Below are 24693 nucleotides of genomic sequence, written 5' to 3'. Positions count from 1 at the left end.
TCGGAATTGTCTCGGATGCTACGGAAGCTAGTACCCGAGACGGAGTTGACTAACTCTACAAGTTTCTGCATCTTACTTTGATCTTGTGCGGTAGCAACCCCTCCCCTCCGCCGTACCTTGGTGTCTTTGTGCTGTGGAACTGGGGGAGATTCCATAAACAGGAACCTGACAATCAACTTCAAGTGACGATGACTCAGGTTAAATACTTCCCAAGCCACACATGGTACTTCTCCAGCCCTTTTTAGAAATATTGCAAGTTGCTCTTTCTCCCCGAGAGGGCAAAGCTCACAGTCCTGGAACGCGGTTTCAACCTTAAGCATCGACAGTTCCTTTCTCTCCTCTGGTATGAAGACACGAGAGACTGGGAGTGCTGAAAACCTCGAGATTAAGTGCTGGAGGGACTCGATGGGTCAGGCAGCATCTATGGAGGGAAGTGGACAGGTGATGTTTCAGGTCAAGACTGCCCACCTGTATTGAGAAGAAAGAGAGGAGGATGAAGCGGCCCTGCAGGTGATAGGTGGATCCAGGTGAGGGGGCTGGATGGGCAGATAACGGGGGGAACATCCAAAGTTAGGAGATAAAGTGGCAAAGATTAGATTGGGAAGGACGATGGGGCATGAAATAAAAGGAAGGGGGTAGGGAGCCAGTGTCTCTGGAGCTTGTTTTAACGCCGGTGTGACAGGGCAGCACTCCCTGAGCCAAACCGTGGAGCATCAACTTGACGGTGTGATGGAGACACTGGAGCGAGACTTCAGGGGCTCCTGCCTCGGGGCTAAGACTACTGTCCGTGGAGCGGCAATGTACGTGTTCTTGTGTGTTTCCAGGCTTTGACAACACCTTCACCACCACGACAGACGGCCAGGGCAGCCCTATCCCTCGGACCGGGACGCCTGAGCGTAGCACCACCTCCCGCCCCGCGTCACCCAGTCGCTCGCAGTCCCCCTCCCGCGGTGAGCAGTACGGGGCAGATATTGACCCGGAGGTGGTCCGAGCAGGCCTGCGAGATTTCCTTCAGGAGCTGAGGGACGCACAGAGGGACCGGGTAAGGACGGATGTACAAATGCTGGCACTGGGTGGGAGGAAGGGGTGGCAAGTTAGTGATAGCTCAGACATGTTACAGAGGCACAGTAAAAGTTTTCAAGGTACTGGGTCTGTTAGGTTCTAACAATTTGGAAAGATTAATGACACTAGGGCTTTGGAAAGCTGAGTCAGCTGGGCTTTTAACAGTTGATAAAGTGGAAGATGTTTACATTATGAGGAAGCTCAAAACCAGAGGATGTAAATAGAGAGATAGTCATCAATAAATCCAGTGAGGAATTTGGGAGAAATTTTCCAATCCAGTGTTGGTTTCACCATGGATTTTCTTCCACTGAAGTTGGTGACACAAAGAACATGGACAATTCGAAATGACCCAGAGGTTAGCTAGATGAAGGAGAGTGAGAGCGATCGCTATTGAAAGATGAACTCCAGCAAAGGCCAATGGGCCTCTCTTCAGGGAAAGTATTTGAAGTAACGTATCTGAATTCTTAAACATGCAGGTAAACTGGAAGAAATAACGCCTTAGCCAGGGTTCGGGACTGAATTAGTTGTTAAGGTATCAAGAGTTTGCAAAGCACCTTACTGCACAAAACCTGCCCGTTGTAAAACGTCATACACATAGCCATGTATCTTGAGTCAATATCGCAGCACCTGGAAGAAGTTAAGTGGGATGGGGAGCTAGTAATTGCTGCAATAAACTCAGAAAATGAAGGTCACGGTGACTTCCTGGGAACATACTCTAGAGAAGTTAATAAAAATGAAATTTGGTGGCGGTAGTTTAGAAAACAGCAATAACAGATAGAAATGCCTCAATGAGAAAGAGGCTAGACATTCTTGTAACAGGAAGGCATTTTTATTTATAAAAGAAGTCCAAAGTCAATCAGAGGTCATTCCACTGGGGCAACTCACAGGTTTATAAATACTATCAAGGGTAGTGATATCAAAGGATTCAACTTTACTTAAGTTTCTGCGTGCAGGAGTCTGCTCCCTGACTTCCTTATTACAGATAAATTGAGCGTAGCCCAGTTAGAATGACAAACCTTTTTATGGCCTCAACTACTTGGCAAAATTGAAAAGAAATAACCTTGCAAGATGTTACATTCAGCTTTGCTGAACAGGAGCTATAGTCAGACGGAGGATTTACAGTCGTCCCGGTGGAGACCGTGCAGACGCGTAGATCCACGACCCCTAAGAGAACACATCAGATGGAAGCGATTTTCATCATCTCCTTATCAAAGCAGTTTTAGCTGTAATGGTCACTCATATTACAGAAGCTGATTGAATCGAAGTGCATCCAAGTATTTACTGATTTATAAGCAGAAAGCTCAATTATCTTTATGTATTTGTGCTTAACGTTCCCTGAGGAACAGCCCCGATACTCTGATAATTCTGCCCCTCTGCCCCTCAGGATGAAGCCCGTATTCTTGTGTCCAACCTGAGCAGACAGCTGAAAGAGCTGGAGTCCGATCGGGACAACGTCAGCAGCCGCCTGCAACAGCTGCAGAAGTCACTGGCTGAGTGCGAGGAAGGTCGGTCACGCAGCCCGTCTCTCGAGTTGCGCACTCCCCGGCGGGTTTGGTGGGACTGGCGCTGATGAGTGACGACCCCTGTGTTTCTAGGTAAGAAAGGCGTTGACGGCCGACTGAGCAGCGCGCAGACCGCGCTGATGCTGCAGGAAGAGACGATCCGCCGCAGCGAGCGAGAGCGCAAAGTCCTGCTCGATAAGATTGCTACACTGGAGAGAACGGTCCAGACAGCCGACGCCGACAGGAGGACCACACAGGTAGGGTCGGTTTAGTCACCCAGCACCTCTTTCTTCCACGGAATGTTAGGGCGTGCCAGCCATCAGTTCCCTCTTTGGTCCTTTTCTGACGACGTTGACGCGTGGCAGGGAGATGAGCATCGCCTACGTTCGGTTACCTTCCACGGTGCTCAGCAGGCTGTTGACGGGGACACCAGAGATTGCAGATGCTGGAACCTGGAACAGGAAACAAAGTGCAGGAGGAACTCAGCAGGTGAGGCAGCGTCTGCCAAGGAAAATGGGCAATTAACGTTTCAGGTTGAGACTGAAACCTCCGTTGCCCATTTCCCTTGACAGAAGCTGCCTGAAATACCCTTAGCCCCACACTGTTGTAGAGTCACATAGTGTGAAAACGGGCCCTTTGCCAGCCAGGAATGCCATCTGAGCTAGTCCCATGTATCTACATTTGGCCCATATCCCTCTGAACCTTTCCTATCCACGTACCTGTCCAAGTACCTTTAAATATTGTTAATGTACATGCCTCAACGGCTTCCTCTGGCAGCTCATTCCATATACTGACCACCCTCTGGGTGAAAATGTTACCCCCCTCAGTCTCCTACTAGGGCGGCAAGGTGGCCTAGTGGTTAACACAGCACTTTTCGGTCCGGGCGACCTGCCGCTGCCTGTAAGGAGTGTGTGCATTCCTCCGTCCGCCGTGACCGCGTGGGTTTCCTCCGGGTGCTCTAGTTCCCTCCCACTGTCCATAGACGTACCGGTCGGTAGGTTAATCGGTCATTGTGACTTGCCCCACGATTCAGCTAGGATCAGATCGGGAGTTGTTGGATGGCACGGATCAAAGGGCCGGAAGGGCCTATTTGGCGCTGTGTCTTAATAAAACCTTAAACTTATGCCTTCTACTTTTTGATTCCCCCGACCTTGGGGGAAAGACTGTGTGCGTTCACTCTCTCTGTGCCCCTGATGCCTCTGTAAGATTACCCCTCACTCTCCTTCGCTGCACGGAAAGAGGTCCCAACCGGCTGAACCTCTGGAAAATGATTCTGGGATTGAATCACGTGAGGAGTGCTTGACGGCTCTGGACCTGTACTCATGAGGAAGGGATTCTCATTGAAACCTATTGAAATGTTGAAAGGCCTTGTTAGAGGAGACGTGGGGAGGATGTTTCCTATGGCGAGGGACAGCCATTTAGAACAGAGGTGTGGAGGAATTTCTTTAGGCAGAGAGTGGTGAATCTGTGGAAGGGGGCTGTGGAGGCCAAGTCACTGGGTACATTTAAGGCAGAGGTTGATAGATTAGTCAGGGCATGAAGTGATACAAGGAGAAGGCAGGAGATTAGGACTGAGAGGGAAAATGGATCGGCCATGATGAAATAGTGGAACAGACTCGATGGGCCCAATGGCCTAATTCAGCTCCTATATCTATGGTCTCACTCCATAATTCAGTCCTTAGGGCCCTGACAACGTTCTTCTAAATCGTGTCTGCACTCTGTCTAGCTTAATGTCATCTTTGTTATAGCAAGGTGACCAAAACTGAACACAATATTCCAATGTGGCCTCACTAACATCTTGTACAACTTCAACAAAACACCACAGCTTCCATACTCGGGGCCTTGACTGACAGAGGTTAGCATGCCAAAGGCCCTCTTCACCATCCCGTCTACCTGGAATACCACTTTTGGAGCACCATGGACTTGTACTCCTAGGACCCTCTGATCTATAACACTCCCCGGGCCCCTACCATTCACCATGAAAGTCCTACCCTCATTTGTCTTCCCAAAATGCAAACCCTTGCACTTATCCCAATTAAACTGCATTTGCCATTTCTCAGCCCATCCAGGGATAAACGGCCGTTATTTTCATTTGAAAACCAATAATGACCAGATGCTCACTCAATGCTTCCTGTGAGTTGAAACATTTTCTCCTTCACGAAGCCCAGCTTTGACACTCATTTTAGGTTGGCTCCTATTACTCCAGATCTGGGAGGCTGTCATTAGCTGATCGGGAAGTGCCCCTGCTTTTGTGTGCAAAGATGGAGCTCAACCTGCACTTATAACAGAGATCTCATGTCTTTTACACAAGTCTGTTAACCATTCACGGTCTCAAGTGGCTACATGGAAAAGAATCTGATCCTGAACACGCAAACGGGAATTTAGTGATATAAAGTAAAAGCAAGCAATTTTTAGTTGTTAACATTATCTCCTGAGTAGTTAGATCATTTGTTAAATAAACTGTGTGTGTGTTAGGCTCCAGGCAGTATGGTTTGTATGATTTCTCGTTTAGTTATTGAGTGTAGAACTAAAAGAGACGCCGGAGTGTGTGGAGCAGTGATGGTGGTGTTCACTGTCCCATCCAAACTGCGCAGTAACCGAGAAGCTCCCGCTCACGTAGCCTTTGTCGCTGCACGGCTGGAATTTTCTTTTATATACAACAAACGCATTGCCTCAAAAATATCGCGGCAGAACTGTGGTTTCAAAGTCGTCGTTTCAGAGAAAGTTTAAAAAAGAACGTTCAGTGATTATGTTGAACGACGTGCTCAGCAACGAAGAGTTTGAAGAACTGTCAATTCTTGTTGACTTCGTCGGGACGTTTCAAGCTTCTAGTGCTGACTGTGAATGTGGATTCAGGCTTATGAATTCAATCAAATTAAAATCCAGAAGCAGCCTAGAAGTGGAACGTTTGAATGATCTAATGAAGATTAAGATGCATCTTTCATCTGGATGCGAAATTAATCTGGACAGTGTTTATAGACAATGGATTTGTAATAAACACAGACCAGAAAAAGTTCATGAAACGTGAAACGTTTTCTTAGTACTATGTTTCATTCTACCTTTCAATTAGTAAATAAAATCAAAAGCATGCTTTTCTTTCAGTTTTCATTTTAATATTCAACGTATGTACATATAGAATAAAACGTCTTAAGTGCCGCAAAGTTATCAGGCCACGTAAAAATATTTCCTGCATGAGAGCAGTGGTTCGTGCGCACAGCTGTTAATAAAATCGTTCGATGGAGCATTGGTAGAGTTAGAGTACTTCTATGTTTAATGGCACTGATTAAGAATAAATCTCTGCCCACCTACCTCCTGCAAGACACCACTCTTCCTTAATGTATGTTGATTTTTTTTTTGTGGGCTTTATATTCCAGTTTAATAGGATTCAACTCACTGAGTTGATGCCATCTCTCAGCAACCTGATCAATCCTATTCTTCCACTCAATTCCCTGTAAGCTGCTGCGTTTTCACTCACCTACCCATAAATCCAAACTGATTCTACTACTCCCTCATTACTCCCTCACTACCCCCTTATTACCCCCTCGTTACCCCCTCATTACCCCCTCACTACTCCCTCAATACCCCCTCACTATCCCCTCATTACCCCCTTACCACTCCCTCACTACCCCCTCACTACTCCCTCACTACCCGCTTGTGCAATTGGATCCTGGATTTCCTCACTTGTAGACGCCAGTCGGTTCATATTGGCAAAAATAGCTTCTCCTCGATCTCCAGCACCACGGGGATGTGTGCTTAGCCCCCTGCTCTATCGCTTTACATCAACGACCGTGTGGCTAAGCACAGCTCCAACACCTTATCCGAGTTTGCTGACAACACCACTGTTGTGGGCCGGATCAAAGGTGGTGATGAATCAGCAAACAGGAGGGAGGTTGAAAATTTGGCTGAGTGGTGTAATAACAACAACCCCTCACTCAATGTCAGTAAGACCAAGGAACTGATTGTAGACTTCAGAGGGGGGAAATCAGAGGTCCATGAGCCAGTAATCATCGGAGGATCAGAGGTGGAGAGGGTCAGTAACTTTAAATTCCTGGGTGTCACTGTCTCAGAGGACCTGTCCTGGACCCATCAGATAAATATAATTGTGAAGAAAGCACAACAGCGCCTCTGCTTCCTCAGGAGTCTGCGGAGATTCACCATGTCATCAAAAACCTCGGCAAACTTCTATAGATGTGTGGTGGAAAGTGTGCTGACTGGCTGTATTACGACCTGGTATGGGAACACCAAAATCTTTGAGTGGAAAATCCTATAAAAGGTAGTGGATTCGGCCCAGTACATCACAGGTAAAACCCTCCCAACCACTGAGCACATCTGCATGCCACGTTGACATAGAAAAGCAGCGTCCATCATCAAAGATTCTCACCACCCAGGCCATGCTCTTTTCTCACTGCTGCCATCAGGCAGAAGGTACAGGAGCCTCAGGACTCTCACCACCAGGTTCAAGAACAGTTACTACCCCTCAACCATCAGGCTCTTGAACAAAAGGGGATAACTACACTCACTCATTCTACTTCTAGTGTTCCCACAACTGATGGTCTCACTTTAACCACGTTCCAACCCACCTCAGTTGCCCCTGTCACCATTCATGACTGTTTGTGACCATACTACAGGGAACTGCTTGTTCCTAACAACCCCCCCCCCCCACCGAACCTGGGTTTGGGGGGGGTGAGAGTTGGGTGGCCGTGGGAGGTGGGAAGGAGTAATTGGTACCTACCCTGTAGATCAGAGGTTCCCAGTCTTTTTTAATGCCAGGAGCCACCACAAGGGGTCCAGGGGTCCCCTGCTGTAGATAATAAAAAAAGACTCTATTTATACTGCAACACGCGGAAAATGCTGGAGGAATTTAGCAGATCAAACAACATCTATGGAGGGAAATGAAAATTCAATTTTTCGGGCCAAGACCCCCTTCAGAATCACATTTCCAGCATCTGCAGTCTTTCTTGTATATAGCACCTCTCGAGGTCTGAGCACATCACACGTAAAATGGAGGCAGGAGCTGGAACAGGCCACCCTTTGATCCACTCTCCTATACCACTAGATCATGTCGTGATCCCCTTCCTCAACTCCAGTTGTCTGCTGGATCCCTGCATTCTCCGGATCCCTTCAAGTCCAACAAAAGTTTAATCCCAGCCTTGAACATGTTCAGTGGTAGAGCAGTCTTGACTCTGACCGAGTTTTCCAAAGAATCACAGCCCTCTGGGTGAAGAAATTACTTCCAAGAGTCTTAAACTTCTGGTACCTTATCCTGAGACAGTGCACTTTACTACCAGATAACGTAGCTCAGGCAAGCAACCTTTCCACCTTCACCCTCTTAAGCCCTTTCACAATATTGGTAAGTTTCAATGGCATAACTTCAAAACTTCTGTGGCACAGTCAGTAAGTGTTCCACTGTTGGATCAGGAAGCCCCAAAGATGAGGATGGAATACCCATCCCGCTAACACTCGCTGTCCAGGTTGCTGGAATGAGACACAGAGTGTAGAGCGGATCTCCCGGTGCTTCACTCAGGCAGACTACACAGAGTGTCTCCCCACTCCAGCAAAATGGCGATGGTGGTGGGGAGAAAAAGTCTTTGTCTCCTCCTGACCGAAGAATGGTTTTGGGGTGATGCTTATGGGGAATTATGAAACACAAAGGTCAGGAAATAACCCTGCCTGACAAAAGTTAGGGGAAGAATATAGGAGCAGGAGCAATCTTCATGATTCTTGAGGCTGCTGCGTCATCCAGTAGGGTTCCGGCTGATCCCCTGTCTCGTCCACATTCGATGTAACCTTTCCTGACCAAAGTTTATTGGCCTTAGCGCCTTAAGCCCCTGCCTCACTCAGCTGTGCTTATCCTTCAGCTCCGACGTCATTCCTGAAGAAAAGCCACACTGGAATCCAGCTGCCAATCCTCACTCAGGACTGCATTTGACCCGGCAGGATCATTTCAGGCATCAGTCCGTGTGAACCAAGCAGCCTCCAGAAGTCATAAGCTGCCCCTCGGTCTGATAGGACACCTTGCAATGTCCATCCGGAATGTCCAAACCTTGCCCAGTAAGCTGGACGCTTAACCCAATGTCCTGGGCTACAGTACTATTTGAGGAAAATAAGAGTGAAGAATTAAAGGAAGTCTTGGTTGCATATCCAGTTAACATGATTAGATGAGGCATCCTTAAAAATCACACTGATGGAGACAAAGGAATCCAAGGAAGCCCCATAGGCTTCATTCAGCAGCAGCGGAGATTCCCAAGTTAACTGTTGAGTGTCAGGAGTGAACTTGTTGTGCGCACTAGCTGCGGTGCAGGCAGACGCTTTGTATTTTTCTTGGCACTAAGTGCTGGGAAGAGGTCTGGCCGAGAGAAAGCATGCACACTGAGAGCGGGTAGCCTCATGGACTAGAGATGTGGAACGGAAGCACATTTGTGGAAAATATCTGGCTCGAGAGCAGCCATGGAGCCCCTATGGGTGTAGTCAAGTCCATCTGTAATGAGGACCCAGAGCAAGACTGACACTGTTGCTATTGTGAAAACCCAGTGCTGAACACTTTACTCCAGGAGCTGGATTTGTAGATGTAGTCTGGAGTGTGGGGGTGGCAAGGGCTAGAAGTAGCGTGAGGATAACATGAGCTTTCAGACGGTCTCCAGTGGATAAATGAAGGCCTTCTAGGTTAAACTCCAGGTCTCTGTGAATTGGCATCTCACTCCACTCTGGCAACACCAATCATTTCCATTTGTATAGCATCCTGAATGCAGTCACAGGAATCCAATGGGAGAAAAGTTTCTCTCTGAGCCACAAAGGCACAGGGCAAATGTTTGCTCAGAGAGAGAGAGAGAGAGAGAGAGAGAGAGATTTTAAGTAACTTCTTACACCAGACTCCTGATCTTTAAAAAAAAAAGCTTTATTTTAAAATCCCTCCATGCCTTCTCAGTTGTCCCCTTTCTCTCCCGCTCTTCAAGCTTTCTCTTTCCCAGATCTGGGGCTGGAGCGTGACCTTTGCCAGCCGTACGTTCAGCTGCCGAGTTCTGGAATCCCCTCCCCAAATCTCTGCGCTTCACTCTCCTCTGTTCAAGACGCCCTGGCGTCTCGTTAAGTGGCTTGGTCTCGCGTAGGCACAGATGGAGGAGCTGTGTCCCCGATTCAGTCCTGACCTCTGGTGCTGTCTGTGTGGAGTTGGCACGTTTCTCCCTGTGACTGCGAGGGATTCCCCCCGGGTGCTCTCACATCCCAAAATCCTGTAACTTAGCACAGCCTTGGCCCAGGAATGAAGCCCACGCCCTGACTAAAATGCTCATCTTTGACGAGAAACCAGAGCCCGCCATCTTCCTGTGTAATAGAAGGGCTGTCTCTCTTTCCCTGGTGCACAACCGGCTAGGAGACATGATTGAGCGATACAGAATTACGAATTGTATCGGTGGGGTAGACCGCAGGAAACTTCTCTGCCATCAAGAGGACAAAGGTTTAGGATAAAGGGGAAAAGATTTAGAAGGGATCCGAGGGGACCCTTCTCTCAGCCAGAGGCTGGTGATTACCTGGAAAGCACTGCCAGTGAATGGTGGAAGCAGAAATGTTGATGGCATTTAAAACATGTCACTGTATACATCTCCATTTTGTTGGTGGGTTTTTTTTCTATTGTAGTGTAGAAACTTATAAAAAAATTAATTTAAAAAGTATGTCTAGATAAGCACTTAATCACCCAGGGACGGAAGGCTACAGACCTAATGCAGGAAGGTGGGATTAGTACTGAAGGAGCCTATTTGTCCGAAAGGCCTGTTTCCATGCGGGTGCCATTCACTGAGCCTAGCTAACCTAGCAAAGTGTGTCTGTGTGTGTTTTAACCCCAGGACAAGATCAGCAAAATGAAAGCCAACGAGGCCAAGCTGGAGAACGACAAGCGTAAGCTGAAGGAGGTCCTGGACGTCTCCGAGAGCCGCTCCACGAAGCTGGAGCTGGCTCGCCGCTCGCTGGAGGGGGAGCTGCAGCGGACGCGGCTGGCGACGAGTGACCGCCAGGCCGAGGTCCAGCTGCTGCAGGAGCGCGTGGAGAGCCTGCAGCGGCAGCTGGCCGGCAGCCACTCCAAGAGCAGCAGCCTGCAGCTGACGGTCGACCGGCTGAACGCCTCGCTGGCCAAGTCGGAGGAGGGGGAGAGCCAGCTGAAAGACAAGGTGCAGAGCCTGTCCCTGACGCTGTCCGACAAGATGGCCGCTACCTCGGCCCTCCAGGAGAAGGTCCAGCAGCTGCAGAAGGCCCTGAGCAGCAGCGAGCACGACCGTCGCATCCTCCAGGTGAGTCTTAGCAAGGCTCTCAGTGAGTGAGACCAACGTTCCACTTCCCAAAATTAGGCTACTGTTCCCCACAAAAAAGACCAGGCCCTGAGACACAGCTGCAATCCTTTGCAGATGTTTTAGCCTAGAGATTCTTTTTCAGTGTTATGTCACTTTTTCTGTAGAGGAATGAGACTGCAGCCATTTTCAGGTTGAAAGAAATACCCTTCCTTGCGTTTAGGAGACTGAGGGGTGTTGGGACCCCATTAACTAGGTCTAGTTATTCATCATAAATATTATCCTTAGATTCCATTTGTGCAAATTACTTCCAGTATTAGTTTTAGGCAACAGTAGTGTCTCTATTTTAAAATATGCCCACTCATTGCCCAGAATAGAAGGGTAGAAACTTATTGAACGGAAGGAGGCTATTTGGCCCATCATCCTCAAGTTACTGTTGGCGCGTGGCCTAGTGGATAAGGCATCGGTCTAGTGATCTGAAGGTCACTGGTTCGAGCCTCAGCTGAGGCAGTGCGTTGTGTCCTTGAGCAAGGCACTTAACAACACATTGCTCTGCGACGACACCGGTGCCAAGCTGCTTGGGTCCTAGTGCCCTTCCCTTGGGCAACATCGGTGGTGTGGAGAGGGCAAGGCTTGCAGCTGGGCAACTGCCGGTCTCCCATACAACCCTGCCCAGGCCTGCACCCTTAGACAACCTTCTAAGGCGCAAATCCATGGTCTCATGAGACTAACAGATGCCTATATAAACCCCCAAGCTGTCTTGCTGGGAAAGTGGAATATAATATAAATGCATCTAGATGAATATGCAGATGAGTGAAATGAAGACGCCTGGAGCATAACTACTGGCACACGTTGGCCTGTTTCCTTGCAGCAAATTCCATTTCAATTTGCTCATTCTCTTCTTCCGAGTAGTTTATATTGACTGAAGGTAAATGTGAGCGAGTCACACACCTGTTTCCTCTCACCCTAGCAAGGTGGCCGGTGATCGACAAGCCAGACATAGCAGCACAATTCCTGGCTGTGAGCCCGGGAGTAGTTGGGGGGGGGGGAGGAACCGAACTCGCCATCCTGAAGGTGCCCCTTAGCAGCATAGGTATGCACGGAAACGCTGTGCTGCTGGGGCCCCGTTTAATAGATCAGGGAAGTGAGGGAGTGAAAGAGAGAGAGGGGATGGATTGAGAGAGGCAATCGATCTTCCGCTGTTACACTAAATTCTCTGTCATCACTTTAATAAAATTTGTTTAGAGACACGGTGCAAAATTCCTAAACACTGAGCTGCAAGCACTTTCTTGTTGGGTGTCGGTAAGAGTTCCTTATAGCAGTCGAGAGTCTAATTTATTTTTTTGAAATCGCAAACACGTGGGCGAAACGCAGAGGTGAGATGTGTACGCATGTGCAGGGAAATTGAGGGAAAATTAGCAAAGGAGTGGGATTACTCTGAGAGCCAGACAAATGACCACTATCTGTATCATATGGAAATAATGGAAAGTTAAATCTGCACAAAGAATAGTTGTTGGCTGAGGAATAGTTACTGAACAGGCCACAGGGGAGAACAACTCTCTTCTAATAACATGCTGTCATCTTGTACATCCTCCGCTTGAAGAGCAGATGAAGTTATGTTTTTGCTTTAAGTTTTTAAAAATAGAAACTTTCAGAATCGAACACTCAGTGGTCAGCTTTGAGTCACTCTCTTTAACTAGACTGGATTAGCTTTACAGTACTGTGCAAAAGTCTCAGGCACCCGAGGTTCTTTTTATATAAGTTTTGTTTTAAGTGTTTATTTTTTGTCCTCTGCATTAGAAAAGAGCAAATATTAGATTTCCAAATATTTGGTTTCCAAAAAAAAAATTAAATGTTACGGAGAAATGCTTGTATTTCATTAAAGAAAGTAATATATTACATAGTAGACCACTTTTCAAATAAAACTTGATAACTTTGTAGGTATACAGCCCAGAACATGATTAAACAAAGATAACAGTCAGGCGCTAATGATCAATGACATATTGAGCTGAAAGAACTAAGACAATAGACAATAGGTGCAGGAGTAGGCCATTCAGCCCTTCTAGCCAGCACCGCCATTCACTGTGATCATGGCTGATCATCCACAATCAGTACCCCGTTCCTGCCCTCTCCCCATATCCCTTGACTCTGCTGTCTTTAACTAAGCAGATTAACTGAAACAGATTTGGGTGTAGAAGGAATCAGACTGGGTGAAGGACAAACAAACTGAAAGGTGAGGGTGTGGCAGATGTGACAGTTTAACCTTCAAATCATCAATTCTTACACCATGGCAAAAGTGAGCACAGCAACAAGACACAAGGTGGTCATCCTGCATCAAGCAAGACCTCTCCCAAGTAGACATGAGTTTCAAGATGTTTTGTCCAAGCTCTTCTGAAGCAGCACAATGAAACCGGCAGGGTTAAGGACCAGAAACACAGCGGTCAGCCGCAGAAACTGAGTGCAGCAGACGAGTGTCACGTCAAACTGACGTCCCTTCTAAATCGGAACAAGCCCAGCACTGTGATCAGCTCTGAACTCACAGAACCTCTGGTACCCAATTACACCCCTCCACAGTCCAGGGAAGTCTTCTCAGAAGTGGTCTTCATGGAAGAGTTGCTCTGAAATGGAAGCAAAGCCAAGAGACTCAACAATACACAAAAACCCAAGGACTGGAGTGGTGAACAATGACAGCAAAGCGCTCTGGATTGACGAGAGTCAAAATTTGTCCCTAGAAAAACCAGAGAGTGCTACATGGATGAGTGTCTGCAGCCAAAAATGAAGCACGGCCGAGGTTCCCTACAGGTTTGGATCTGCATTTCTGCAAATGGAGTTGGTGATCTGGTCAGAATTAGTGGAAAACTCAATGCTGAGAAGTACAAGCCGATTCACGTCCATGACGGATACCATCAGGGAGGCGTCTGATCGGTCCCAACTTCATTCTGCTGCAGGGCAAATGATCCTAAACTGGACGGCTGAATGGAAACCCACACGGTCACGTGGAGAACGTACACACTCTTATAACCAGTGGTGGGAATTGAACCTGGGTCACTGGCACTGTAAAGCGTTATGCTAACTGCTATGTTACCATGCCACACCCCAGGTCAAATGATCATACATGCCCGTATGCACATACATATAAACTCTTCTCTTAGAAGAAGGAGCAGGCTGGTTGATTGAATACTTCCAGCACTGTCAAGGTTGTCCACAGTTTATTCAAACTTTGGTTTATCTTAGCCAAACTATTATTAAAGAAAAAAAAGGAAAAAAAGCAAAAGGGCCCATCATAATGAAAACAGTCAAATGTGCACAGGTTAAGCTCAAATCTTGCAAAAGCTGATATGTCCGATGTACTCACGGTGCCAACTCTGATTCACTGGTCACTGGTAGGATTTCTCCTCTAGGACTCCATCGAATCCTTCAGTCGGTTCTCTCAATCATCTTCTCTCTCCATCTCCCGCCGAAAAGACCTTTACACACCTTGGTGCCCATCACAAAACCTCTCTGTCCAACGTCCTGTAGAACCTTCTCCCAATTCCACCACCCTGATTGGATGACGTGACATTCCTAAGCATGGACATCGCAACCCCTTATCTTTAACGGTAACCCAAACACTACCAGCAGAACATACTACTTCAGGAGTAAAATCTTAATCTTAATCACCAGCATTTTTCCATCATTTCCTCCAACCTCCACCAATAAGTCACACTGGGACACTGAATAATGGCAAGATACAGATTTGAGATTCAAATTCAGATTTATTTATCGCGTGTAACATGCAGTGAAATATGTCATTTGCATTAATAACCAATACATCCAGGGATGTGCTGGGAGCAGCCTGCAAGTGCGGCGGCACATTCTGGCACCAACATGTCACGCCCACAATGTCCAACACCAACATGTCACGCCCACAATGTCCGGCACCAACATGTCACGCCCACAGTGTCCAACACCAACATGTCACACCCACAGTGTCCAACACCAACATGTCACGCCCACAATGTCCGGCACCAACATGTCACGCCCACAGTGTCCAACACCAACATGTCACGCCCACAATGTCCAACACCAACATGTCACACCCACAGTGTCCAACACCAACATGTCACGCCCACAATGTCCGGCACCAACATGTCACGCCCACAGTGTCCGGCACCAACATGTCACACCCACAATGTCCAACACCAACATGTCACACCCACAGTGTCCAACACCAACATGTCACGCCCACAATGTCCGGCACCAACATGTCACGCCCACAGTGTCCAACACCAACATATCACGCCCACAATGTCCAACACCAACATATCACGCCCACAATGTCCAACACCAACATGTCACACCCACAGTGTCCAACACCAACATGTCACACCCACAATGTCCAACACCAACATGTCACGCCCACAATGTCCGGCACCAACATGTCACACCCACAGTGTCCAACACCAACATGTCACGCCCACAGTGTCCAACACCAACATGTCACGCCCACAATGTCCGGCACCAACATGTCAGGCCCACAATGACCAACACCAACATGTCACGCCCACAATGTCCAACACCAACATGTCACGCCCCCAATGTCCGGCACCAACATGTCACGCCCACAATGTCCAGCACCAACATGTCACGCCCACAATGTCCGGCACCAACATGTCACGCCCACAGTGTCCGGCACCAACATGTCACACCCACAATGTCCAACACCAACATATCACGCCCACAATGTCCAACACCAACATATCACGCCCACAATGTCCAACACCAACATGTCACACCCACAGTGTCCAACACCAACATGTCACACCCACAATGTCCAACACCAGCATGTCACGCCCACAATGTCCAACACCAACATGTCACGCCCACAATGTCCAACACCAACATGTCAGGCCCACAGTGTCCGGCACCAACATGTCACGCCCACAATGTCCAACACCAACATGTCACGCCCACAATGTCCAACACCAACATGTCATGCCCACAATGTCCAACACCAGCATGTCAGGCCCACAATGTCCAACACCAGCATGTCACACCCACAATGTCCGGCACCAACATGTCAGGCCCACAGTGTCCAGCACCAACATGTCATGCCCACAATGTCCAGCACCAACATGTCACGCCCACAATGTCCAGCACCAACATGTCACGCCCACAATGTCCGGCACCAACATGTCAGGCCCACAATGTCCGGCACCAACATGTCACACCCACAATGTCCAGCACCAACATGTCAGGCCCACAATGTCCGGCACCAGCATGTCACGCCCACAATGTCCAACACCAACATGTCATGCCCACAATGTCAGGCACCAACATGTCAGGCCCACAATGTCCAACACCAACATGTCACGCCCACATTGTCCGGCACCAACATGTCACACCCACAGTGTCCAACACCAACATGTCAGGCCCACAATGTCCAACACCAACATGTCACGCCCACATTGTCTGGCACCAACATGTCACGCCCACAATGTCCAACACCAACATGTCAGGCCCACAATGTCCAACACCAGCATGTCAGGCCCACAATGTCCGGCACCAACATGTCAGGCCCACAATGTCCAACACCAACATGTCACGCCCACAATGTCCAACACCAACATGTCACGCCCACAATGTCCAACACCAACATGTCAGGCCCACAGTGTCCAACACCAGCATGTCATGCCCACAATGTCCGGCACCAACATGTCACGCCCACAATGTCCAACACCAGCATGTCAGGCCCACAATGTCCGGCACCAGCATGTCACGCCCACAATGTCCGGCACCAACATGTCACACCCACAGTGTCCAACACCAACATGTCACGCCCACAATGTCCAACACCGACATGTCACGCCCACAATGTCCAACACCGACATGTCATGCCCACAATGTCCGGCACCAACATGTCAGGCCCACAGTGTCCAACACCAGCATGTCATGCCCACAATGTCCGGCACCAACATGTCAGGCCCACAATGTCCAACACCAACATGTCACGCCCACAATGTCCGGCACCAACATGTCACGCCCACAATGTCCAACACCAACATGTCAGGCCCACAATGTCCAACACCAGCATGTCAGGCCCACAATGTCCGGCACCAACATGTCACACCCACAGTGTCCAACACCAACATGTCACGCCCACAATGTCCGGCACCAACATGTCACACCCACAGTGTCCAACACCAGCATGTCAGGCCCACAATGTCCAACACCAGCATGTCAGGCCCACAATGTCCGGCACCAACATGTCACGCCCACAGTGTCCGGCACCAACATGTCACGCCCACAATGTCCGGCACCAACATGTCACACCCACAGTGTCCAACACCAGCATGTCAGGCCCACAATGTCCAACACCAGCATGTCAGGCCCACAATGTCCGGCACCAACATGTCACACCCACAGTGTCCAACACCAACATGTCACGCCCACAATGTCCGGCACCAACATGTCACACCCACAGTGTCCAACACCAACATGTCACGCCCACAATGTCCGGCACCAACATGTCACGCCCACAGTGTCCGGCACCAACATGTCAGGCCCACAATGTCCGGCACCAACATGTCACGCCCACAATGTCCGGCACCAACATGTCACACCCACAGTGTCCAACACCAACATGTCACGCCCACAGTGTCCAACACCAACATGTCACGCCCACAATGTCCGGCACCAACATGTCAGGCCCACAATGTCCAACACCAACATGTCACGCCCACAATGTCCAACACCAACATGTCACGCCCCCAATGTCCGGCACCAACATGTCACGCCCACAATGTCCAGCACCAACATGTCACGCCCACAATGTCCGGCACCAACATGTCACGCCCACAGTGTCCGGCACCAACATGTCACACCCACAATGTCCAACACCAACATATCACGCCCACAATGTCCAACACCAACATATCACGCCCACAATGTCCAACACCAACATGTCACACCCACAGTGTCCAACACCAACATGTCACACCCACAATGTCCAACACCAGCATGTCACGCCCACAATGTCCAACACCAACATGTCACGCCCACAGTGTCCGGCACCAACATGTCAGGCCCACAATGTCCAACACCAACATGTCACGCCCACAATGTCCAACACCAACATGTCAGGCCCACAGTGTCCGGCACCAACATGTCATGCCCACAATGTCCAACACCAACATGTCACGCCCACAATGTCCAACACCAACATGTCAGGCCCACAATGTCCAACACCAGCATGTCACGCCCACAATGTCCAACACCAACATGTCATGCCCACAATGTCCAACACCAGCATGTCAGGCCCACAATGTCCAACACCAGCATGTCACACCCACAATGTCCGGCACCAACATGTCAGGCCCACAGTGTCCAGCACCAACATGTCACGCCCACAATGTCCAGCACCAACATGTCAGGCCCACAATGTCCGGCACCAACATGTCACACCCACAATGTCCAGCACCAACATGTCAGGCCCACAATGTCCGGCACCAGCATGTCACGCCCACAATGTCCAACACCAACATGTCATGCCCACAATGTCCGGCACCAACATGTCAGGCCCACAATGTCCAACACCAACATGTCACGCCCACATTGTCCGGCACCAACATGTCACACCCACAGTGTCCAACACCAACATGTCAGGCCCACAATGTCCAACACCAACATGTCACGCCCACATTGTCTGGCACCAACATGTCACGCCCACAATGTCCAACACCAACATGTCAGGCCCACAATGTCCAACACCAACATGTCAGGCCCACAATGTCCGGCACCAGCATGTCACGCCCACAATGTCCGGCACCAACATGTCAGGCCCACAATGTCCAACACCGACATGTCATGCCCACAATGTCCGGCACCAACATGTCAGGCCCACAGTGTCCAACACCAACATGTCACGCCCACAATGTCCGGCACCAACATGTCACGCCCACAATGTCCAACACCAACATGTCACGCCCACAATGTCCAACACCAACATGTCAGGCCCACAGTGTCCAACACCAACATGTCACGCCCACAATGTCCGGCACCAACATGTCACGCCCACAATGTCCGGCACCAACATGTCACGCCCACAATGTTGGCACCTGCATCACAAGAACACAAACAGCAGCAACAGTGAAACAAGCCCCTTTGCCACCCTCCCATCCCCTCACACACAGGCCTCCGACCCCAGGAACAGGCCACCTCCGGTCCTTGGCCCCGGACTCTCATGGTGAAGGGAAGGCACTGTAACTACTCCAGAGCTGTTCATCTCTTGAAGGCAGTGGCCAGATTGTTGTCTTTGGATGGCCAACATGTCAAACACAAATGATGCAACAATATTTATAAGAAACAGCTGGTATGCAGTTCACCTGCAGGGGCTGCTCCTATTGCTTAATTTAGATAGATAGATAGATAGATACTTTATTCATCCCCATGGGGAAATTCAACTTTTTTCCAATGTCCCATACACTTGTTGTAGCAAAACTAATTACATACAATACTTAACTCAGTAAAAAAATATGATATGCATCTAAATCACTATCTCAAAAAGCATTAATAATAGCTTTTAAAAAGTTCTTAAGTCCTGGCGGTAGAATTGTAAAGCCTAATGGCATTGGGGAGTATTGACCTCTTCATCCTGTCTGAGGAGCATTGCATCGATAGTAACCAGTCGCTGAAACTGCTTCTCTGTCTCTGGATGGTGCTATGTAGAGGATGTTCAGAGTTATCCATAATTGACCGTAGCCTACTCAGCGCCCTTCGCTCAGCTACCGATGTTAAACTCTCCAGTACTTTGCCCACGACAGAGCCCGCCTTCCTTACCAGATTATTATTAGTGACAGTGCATTGAGTTGAGGAGAGAAGGAAACCCCAGACGCACAGAGAAATGATAGCACTGAAACCCAGCACCTCCATCAGAACGCTTGCCTCGAGACACAAAGATCCAACAGCCCACAGAGAGAGAGCAGCCACAATATACCAAATCCAATGTGGAGACTGCCCCACGCACCGTGAAGGACAGACGGGGAGAAAACTACCCACGAGACGACGTGAACATCAGCTAGCCGGAAGAAGACACGGTCCCCTGTCTCTCATCTCGGTACACGAGGACCGAGAGGGACACAAGCTCATCTGGAAAGCTACAAAAACCCTGGCAGAAGCTCAAAACCAGAAATCAAGAGGAGCTTCGCTCTCAACGGAAGACTCTATTAACAGATTGAACGGGACTCAATTTACGAACATTTGCATCTGTGGGATCGGTGCTGAGGTGGGAGGGGCCAGTGCTCACAAAGACCAGCGGAGCTCCCTCGGCTATCTGGTTGGCCGGGACCCAGCAGAATCTAGTGTCCAGTGCCATAGCCAGCCAATCAGAATGATTCGGACCAATACAAACGCGAGCACTCGGCAGGAGCAACCCTCAGTTGCGCGTTGATGATGTCACCTTGACTGGTGATGAAATGGTTGCGAGCTAACCTCGGACTCAGCGAACAACCCTACAAGCGAGAAGGGAGCTCACACTGATCCGGCTTCCCCATTTCAGCCTGCCTCTTCTCCAATTTTGCTGAAGTTTTATTCTTTCTCTGTGCTCGTCCTCCGTTCCTGGAGGGGCTTTGCCTTACTGGGATACATTTTTCACAGGTACCACACTTGGTTTCTCTGCCCTCAGCTTGGTTTCCAGCTTTAACGTATAATCACGGACTGTTTGGCTGAGGAGGGCACCCCCTGCACCTCCCCAGTCCTGCAGGTTACTGGGTACTGACTGGCAGTGGGATCCTTTCCATCATTTTGTCCAGCAACGCTTCTTGGACAGAACTAGCCGACCGGTCAAAGGGAAGAGTCTCATTTTGGGTCTTCACAGTCTTATTTGGATCCTGCTCTTCACTGAGATAGCTGACAAGCTTTTTCCACTTCAGTTCTTTAGACTGAAGTGATTACACTGAAATTCTGACAATTGTGAATATTTAGTCTGCTTCTCTTGACTGGGTTGCTGTTCTGAGCCCAGCGGACTGTGCTGTCAAGTCAGACTCTAATGATAATGAGCCTAACATGCTTCAAGTGAGCTCACTGTACAGCCACGACTCTTTCCAAGCCTTGGCTCCTCGCCCGGTGTCAACTGTCTGGCACGCCGACAGCATTCCCTGACACGGTGTAAACACTCCACCAGTGCCAGGATCACCCACCTCCTGCGGGCAGCCGTACAAAGTTGTGACCGCCCTGCCAAGAAATGTCCCGTGCGATCAGAGTCACTGCATGGACGGCAAAGGCTACAGCTCCAGAACCAGCCTTGGAGACGTCAGTAATTGTTTCATGCGTCTATTAACCGCTTGAGATTGTAGTTCTCAGGCCACTGGTAGATCCTCAACTCTAGTTACTGAGTTGCCCCTCTCAGAGCTCTGTCCTGAACTCACACTCCCCCGAGCTCTCCCTTCCTAAATTACTCTGTCCACACCTTGGCTCTCTCCCTATTACCTCACCTTCCTGACCCCTCTCCCTGAAGCTCCATCTTTGTGCACGCTGTAGACAGTAAACGTTATCCCTAAAATGATGGCAGAACTTAATGAGACAGATTCTCCCTCCAGCGATGTGCTGGATATTGAGTCCTCAGTGTGTTAGTCAGGATGTGGAAAAAATAGCACTACACAGGGCACGGGGTGCTTGTCGTTCCAGAGCAGCCGACTCAGATCAAATCCTCCTCAGTGCGAGCTCTAGAATTCTATGTTCAGTTCGCCCTGCAGTCTGCCTTTCCCCATTCGCAGCTCTCTCTGCACCCTGTCACAAAAGTTCTGAGTTAGTGCCCTCGCTGTGTGCAGTTGAGGGTCTGTGTTTCAGTCTTTCAGTGTCGAAAGTGGAATTTTGAGACTGTCCTTTTAAGTTTATATTGCTTCAAAAAAGTTTAAGTCAGTCATTTTCACTCGGTCATTTTCTCAATTTTAAACATTATTCCTGCAAACTCTGAGCCGCCACAGGTTGATGTGTGACCTGTCTATAGAATAGCTTACATTTAAAGTTGTTTAAATTTAACTAAGCTTGATATATCAAGCCCCAGCGAGATAATCATACTTCTATTTTTCCATCTTCAAAAGTGTCTCCTGCAGGTCTCCTAGGTTCATCGTGCCTCTTGCCCTTTGGAGGTTCTGTCATCTGTGGTGGCCTCAGGGGTCAAAGCTTACTCGTTAACCATGAATGAAGACAGTAGCTGTGGCTCTAGTTTTTTAACGTGCTCCCACACTTCCTGTTTGCTGGATGTCGTTGCACACTCCAAAGTGACCGAGGGCATCCCTTGCAGCTCATGGGAAATCAGGATTAAAATCGATACATCCGAGATCAAAGGGGGAAGCTTAGGGCGTGAAAGAGGTCACTTGGGTTCCTTTCCTGTGAAAGGACGTTGGAGGTTGTAGCAACTAACTTCACAGCTTTGACATTGACGGGGCTGAAACACGTACTTTCTCTACACTCACAGAGGGGAATAACTCAGACCCTTTTAATAGATTGGAGAGAGAACTGTGAATGGGGAAAGGAAGGTTTTTATAAGAATTGGAATTAAATATTGAAACCAGTTTCCTCAGGCTTAATTAGAGAGAGCAATAGTACTAACGCTTCAGGTCAGGGACCTTTCGTCAGAAGTATTTATTGACTTGGAAACTGAAGTCTTTTTCCACAGATATGCCTGACATGTTGAGAATTGCCAGTGTTTTCCATTCTTAACAAAGAACAGTTCAATACAGGATCGGGCCAACAATATCTGTGCCAAACGTGAAGTACATGATCTATATCCCTCCATTCCTCGGATATTAATGTTCCTATCAAAAAAGCTTCTTAAGCACCGCGACTTCAGGAATCTTGGACCTGTAGGACTGATAACCCTCAGTTCTTTAAAAATGTACAGGTAGTTTGTTCGAGCACTGAGGTGACCTTCTGCTGGATTTGTTGGTAGGAGAAGCAATAGATCTCCTGATCATCTTTCAGGGGCCTGGTAATGTGCTGATGCCTCCATCCAGGATGATTTTTTTTTGGTGTGGGGAACCAGAGGTGGCCTGTCTACGAAGCCCTCTTGCCACCAATCAAAAGAGGAGCAAAGGGCTGAAATATATCGGGGGTTTCCTGCAAAGTGTAAGGGGTTCGGGAAGGGTATCTGGGGCGCAGGCGCCTGGTTTATTTCCAGTTGGCTTGGGTTGGACTGGAGCCGAGTTGAAATCTGCTTTCTCTCCGGGGTTGCAGGAGCGTCTGGAGGCGGCGCGTCAGGCGGTCATCGAGACGAAGAAGCAGAACTCGTCGCTGTCTGACAGGGTGCAGGGCCTGCAGAACGAGCTGCAGGACATGGAGCTGCAGCGGGCAGAGCTTGAAAGGCAGCTACGCAAACAGCAGGAGGTGAGAACTTCAGCCCCTGTTTGCCTCCTCCATCTTTGGTAGGTAGACGTTTTTCCCAATATGTCGTTCAGTCCTGTCTCGGAAGGTACGTCTGGTTTTCATGACCACAATGAAGCTTCCACATCCAGTATTAAATACAGGTTAGGCGTAAAATAAAGTTCTTTTTACACTTACAGGTACAACTTAACTAAATGCTAAATACACCTACTTTTAGACTGTCCCGTTGCTGCTCCCATTACAAGTGCCACAAGGGGTAGATGTAATATACTTCCTTCAGCGCTGGCCCACTAGAATCAGAATCAGGTTTAATATCACTGACAAATGTCATGAAACTTGTTGATTTGCAGCAGCAGTTCACTGCAATACATATAATAAAACTATAAATTACAGTAAGAAATATATATATTTACTAAATAGTGCTAAAAGAAAGCCAAAAGAAGAAAATAGTGAGGTAGCGTTCATCGGTTCATTGTCCATTCAGAAATCTGATGGCGGAGAAGGAGAAGCTGCTCCTAAAATATTGAGTGTGTGTCTCCAGGCTCCTGAACCTCCCCCTTGCTGGTAGCAGTGAGAAGTGGGCATGGCCTGGGTGATGGGGTCCTTAACAATGGATGCCACCTTCTTGAGGAATCAGCATTTGAAGATGTCCTCGATGCTGAGGGGGGGTTCATGCCCATGATGGAGCTGACTGAGATTACAGCGTTTTCCAACCCAGTGCAGTGGCCGCTCTGGGTCATACATAGCAAGGGAAGGGGCAAAGTTCATTTCTCTGGAGAGCCAAGTGAGCCAGGATGCGAATCCACCCAACCCGTACCAATCTTTCCTGACACCTATCGAGGGCATCCTATCTGGGTGCGTCACGGCTTGATACGGCAGCTGGTCTAGTCACGGCTTGGCACATCGCAGAAACCAGCCTCCCCTCCATAAACTCTACCTGCACTTTTCACTGCTTCAGTGAACCAAAGACACCACCCAGCCCAGATATGATCTCTTCTCCCCCTCTTCCACTGGGCAGAAGAAGCAAAAGTCCTAAAGCATATATCACCAGGCTCAAGGACGACTTCTACCCCACTGTAATGAGACTATTGTATGCTTCCCTAGTACGATAAGATGGACTCTTGACTTCACAAAGTACATTTATTATTAAAGTCTGTATGCAGTGTACAACCCTGAGATTTGACTTCCCACAGACAGCCACAAAACAAAGAAACGCCGTGAAACCAGTTTAAAGAAAAACATCAAACCCCACCAATTCACACAAAAAGAACAAATTGCACAAACAGCAAGGAAAAAAGCAAGCAACAAACACAGACCAAACTCCAAATCGCAAAGACCATCGAAAGCGTCCAGGCATACTCACTTAACATAAAGATGATATAAAGAGGCATAATCTTCCTCATTATGATCTCGTACCTCATGGTTTACCCGCACTGCACTCTCTCTGTACCTGTTTCACTTTATCCTGCGTTGTTATTGTTTTGTATTTAACT

The 24693-nt window shown here is 48.6% G+C and overlaps 1 protein-coding gene across 2 annotated transcripts in view; it reads left to right on the top strand.

Annotated features, from left to right (window-relative positions):
- Nucleotides 1-24693, top strand: part of LOC140718286 (uncharacterized) — a 135872-nt gene that overhangs the window by 91387 nt on the left and 19792 nt on the right. For both annotated transcript variants that reach the window (XM_073031820.1, XM_073031819.1), the window contains exons 28-32: nt 825-1042; nt 2447-2567; nt 2658-2821; nt 10403-10843; nt 23054-23203. In XM_073031820.1, the coding sequence (XP_072887921.1) occupies nt 825-1042; nt 2447-2567; nt 2658-2821; nt 10403-10843; nt 23054-23203 (1094 nt within the window). The remainder of the gene's footprint in view (nt 1-824; nt 1043-2446; nt 2568-2657; nt 2822-10402; nt 10844-23053; nt 23204-24693) is intronic.

This window comes from Hemitrygon akajei, chromosome 29, assembly GCF_048418815.1.
Source record: "Hemitrygon akajei chromosome 29, sHemAka1.3, whole genome shotgun sequence".
Classification (NCBI taxonomy): domain Eukaryota; kingdom Metazoa; phylum Chordata; class Chondrichthyes; order Myliobatiformes; family Dasyatidae; genus Hemitrygon; species Hemitrygon akajei.
The sequence above is the reverse complement of the archived record's forward strand: the minus strand, read 5'-3'. Positions and strand labels throughout refer to the sequence as shown.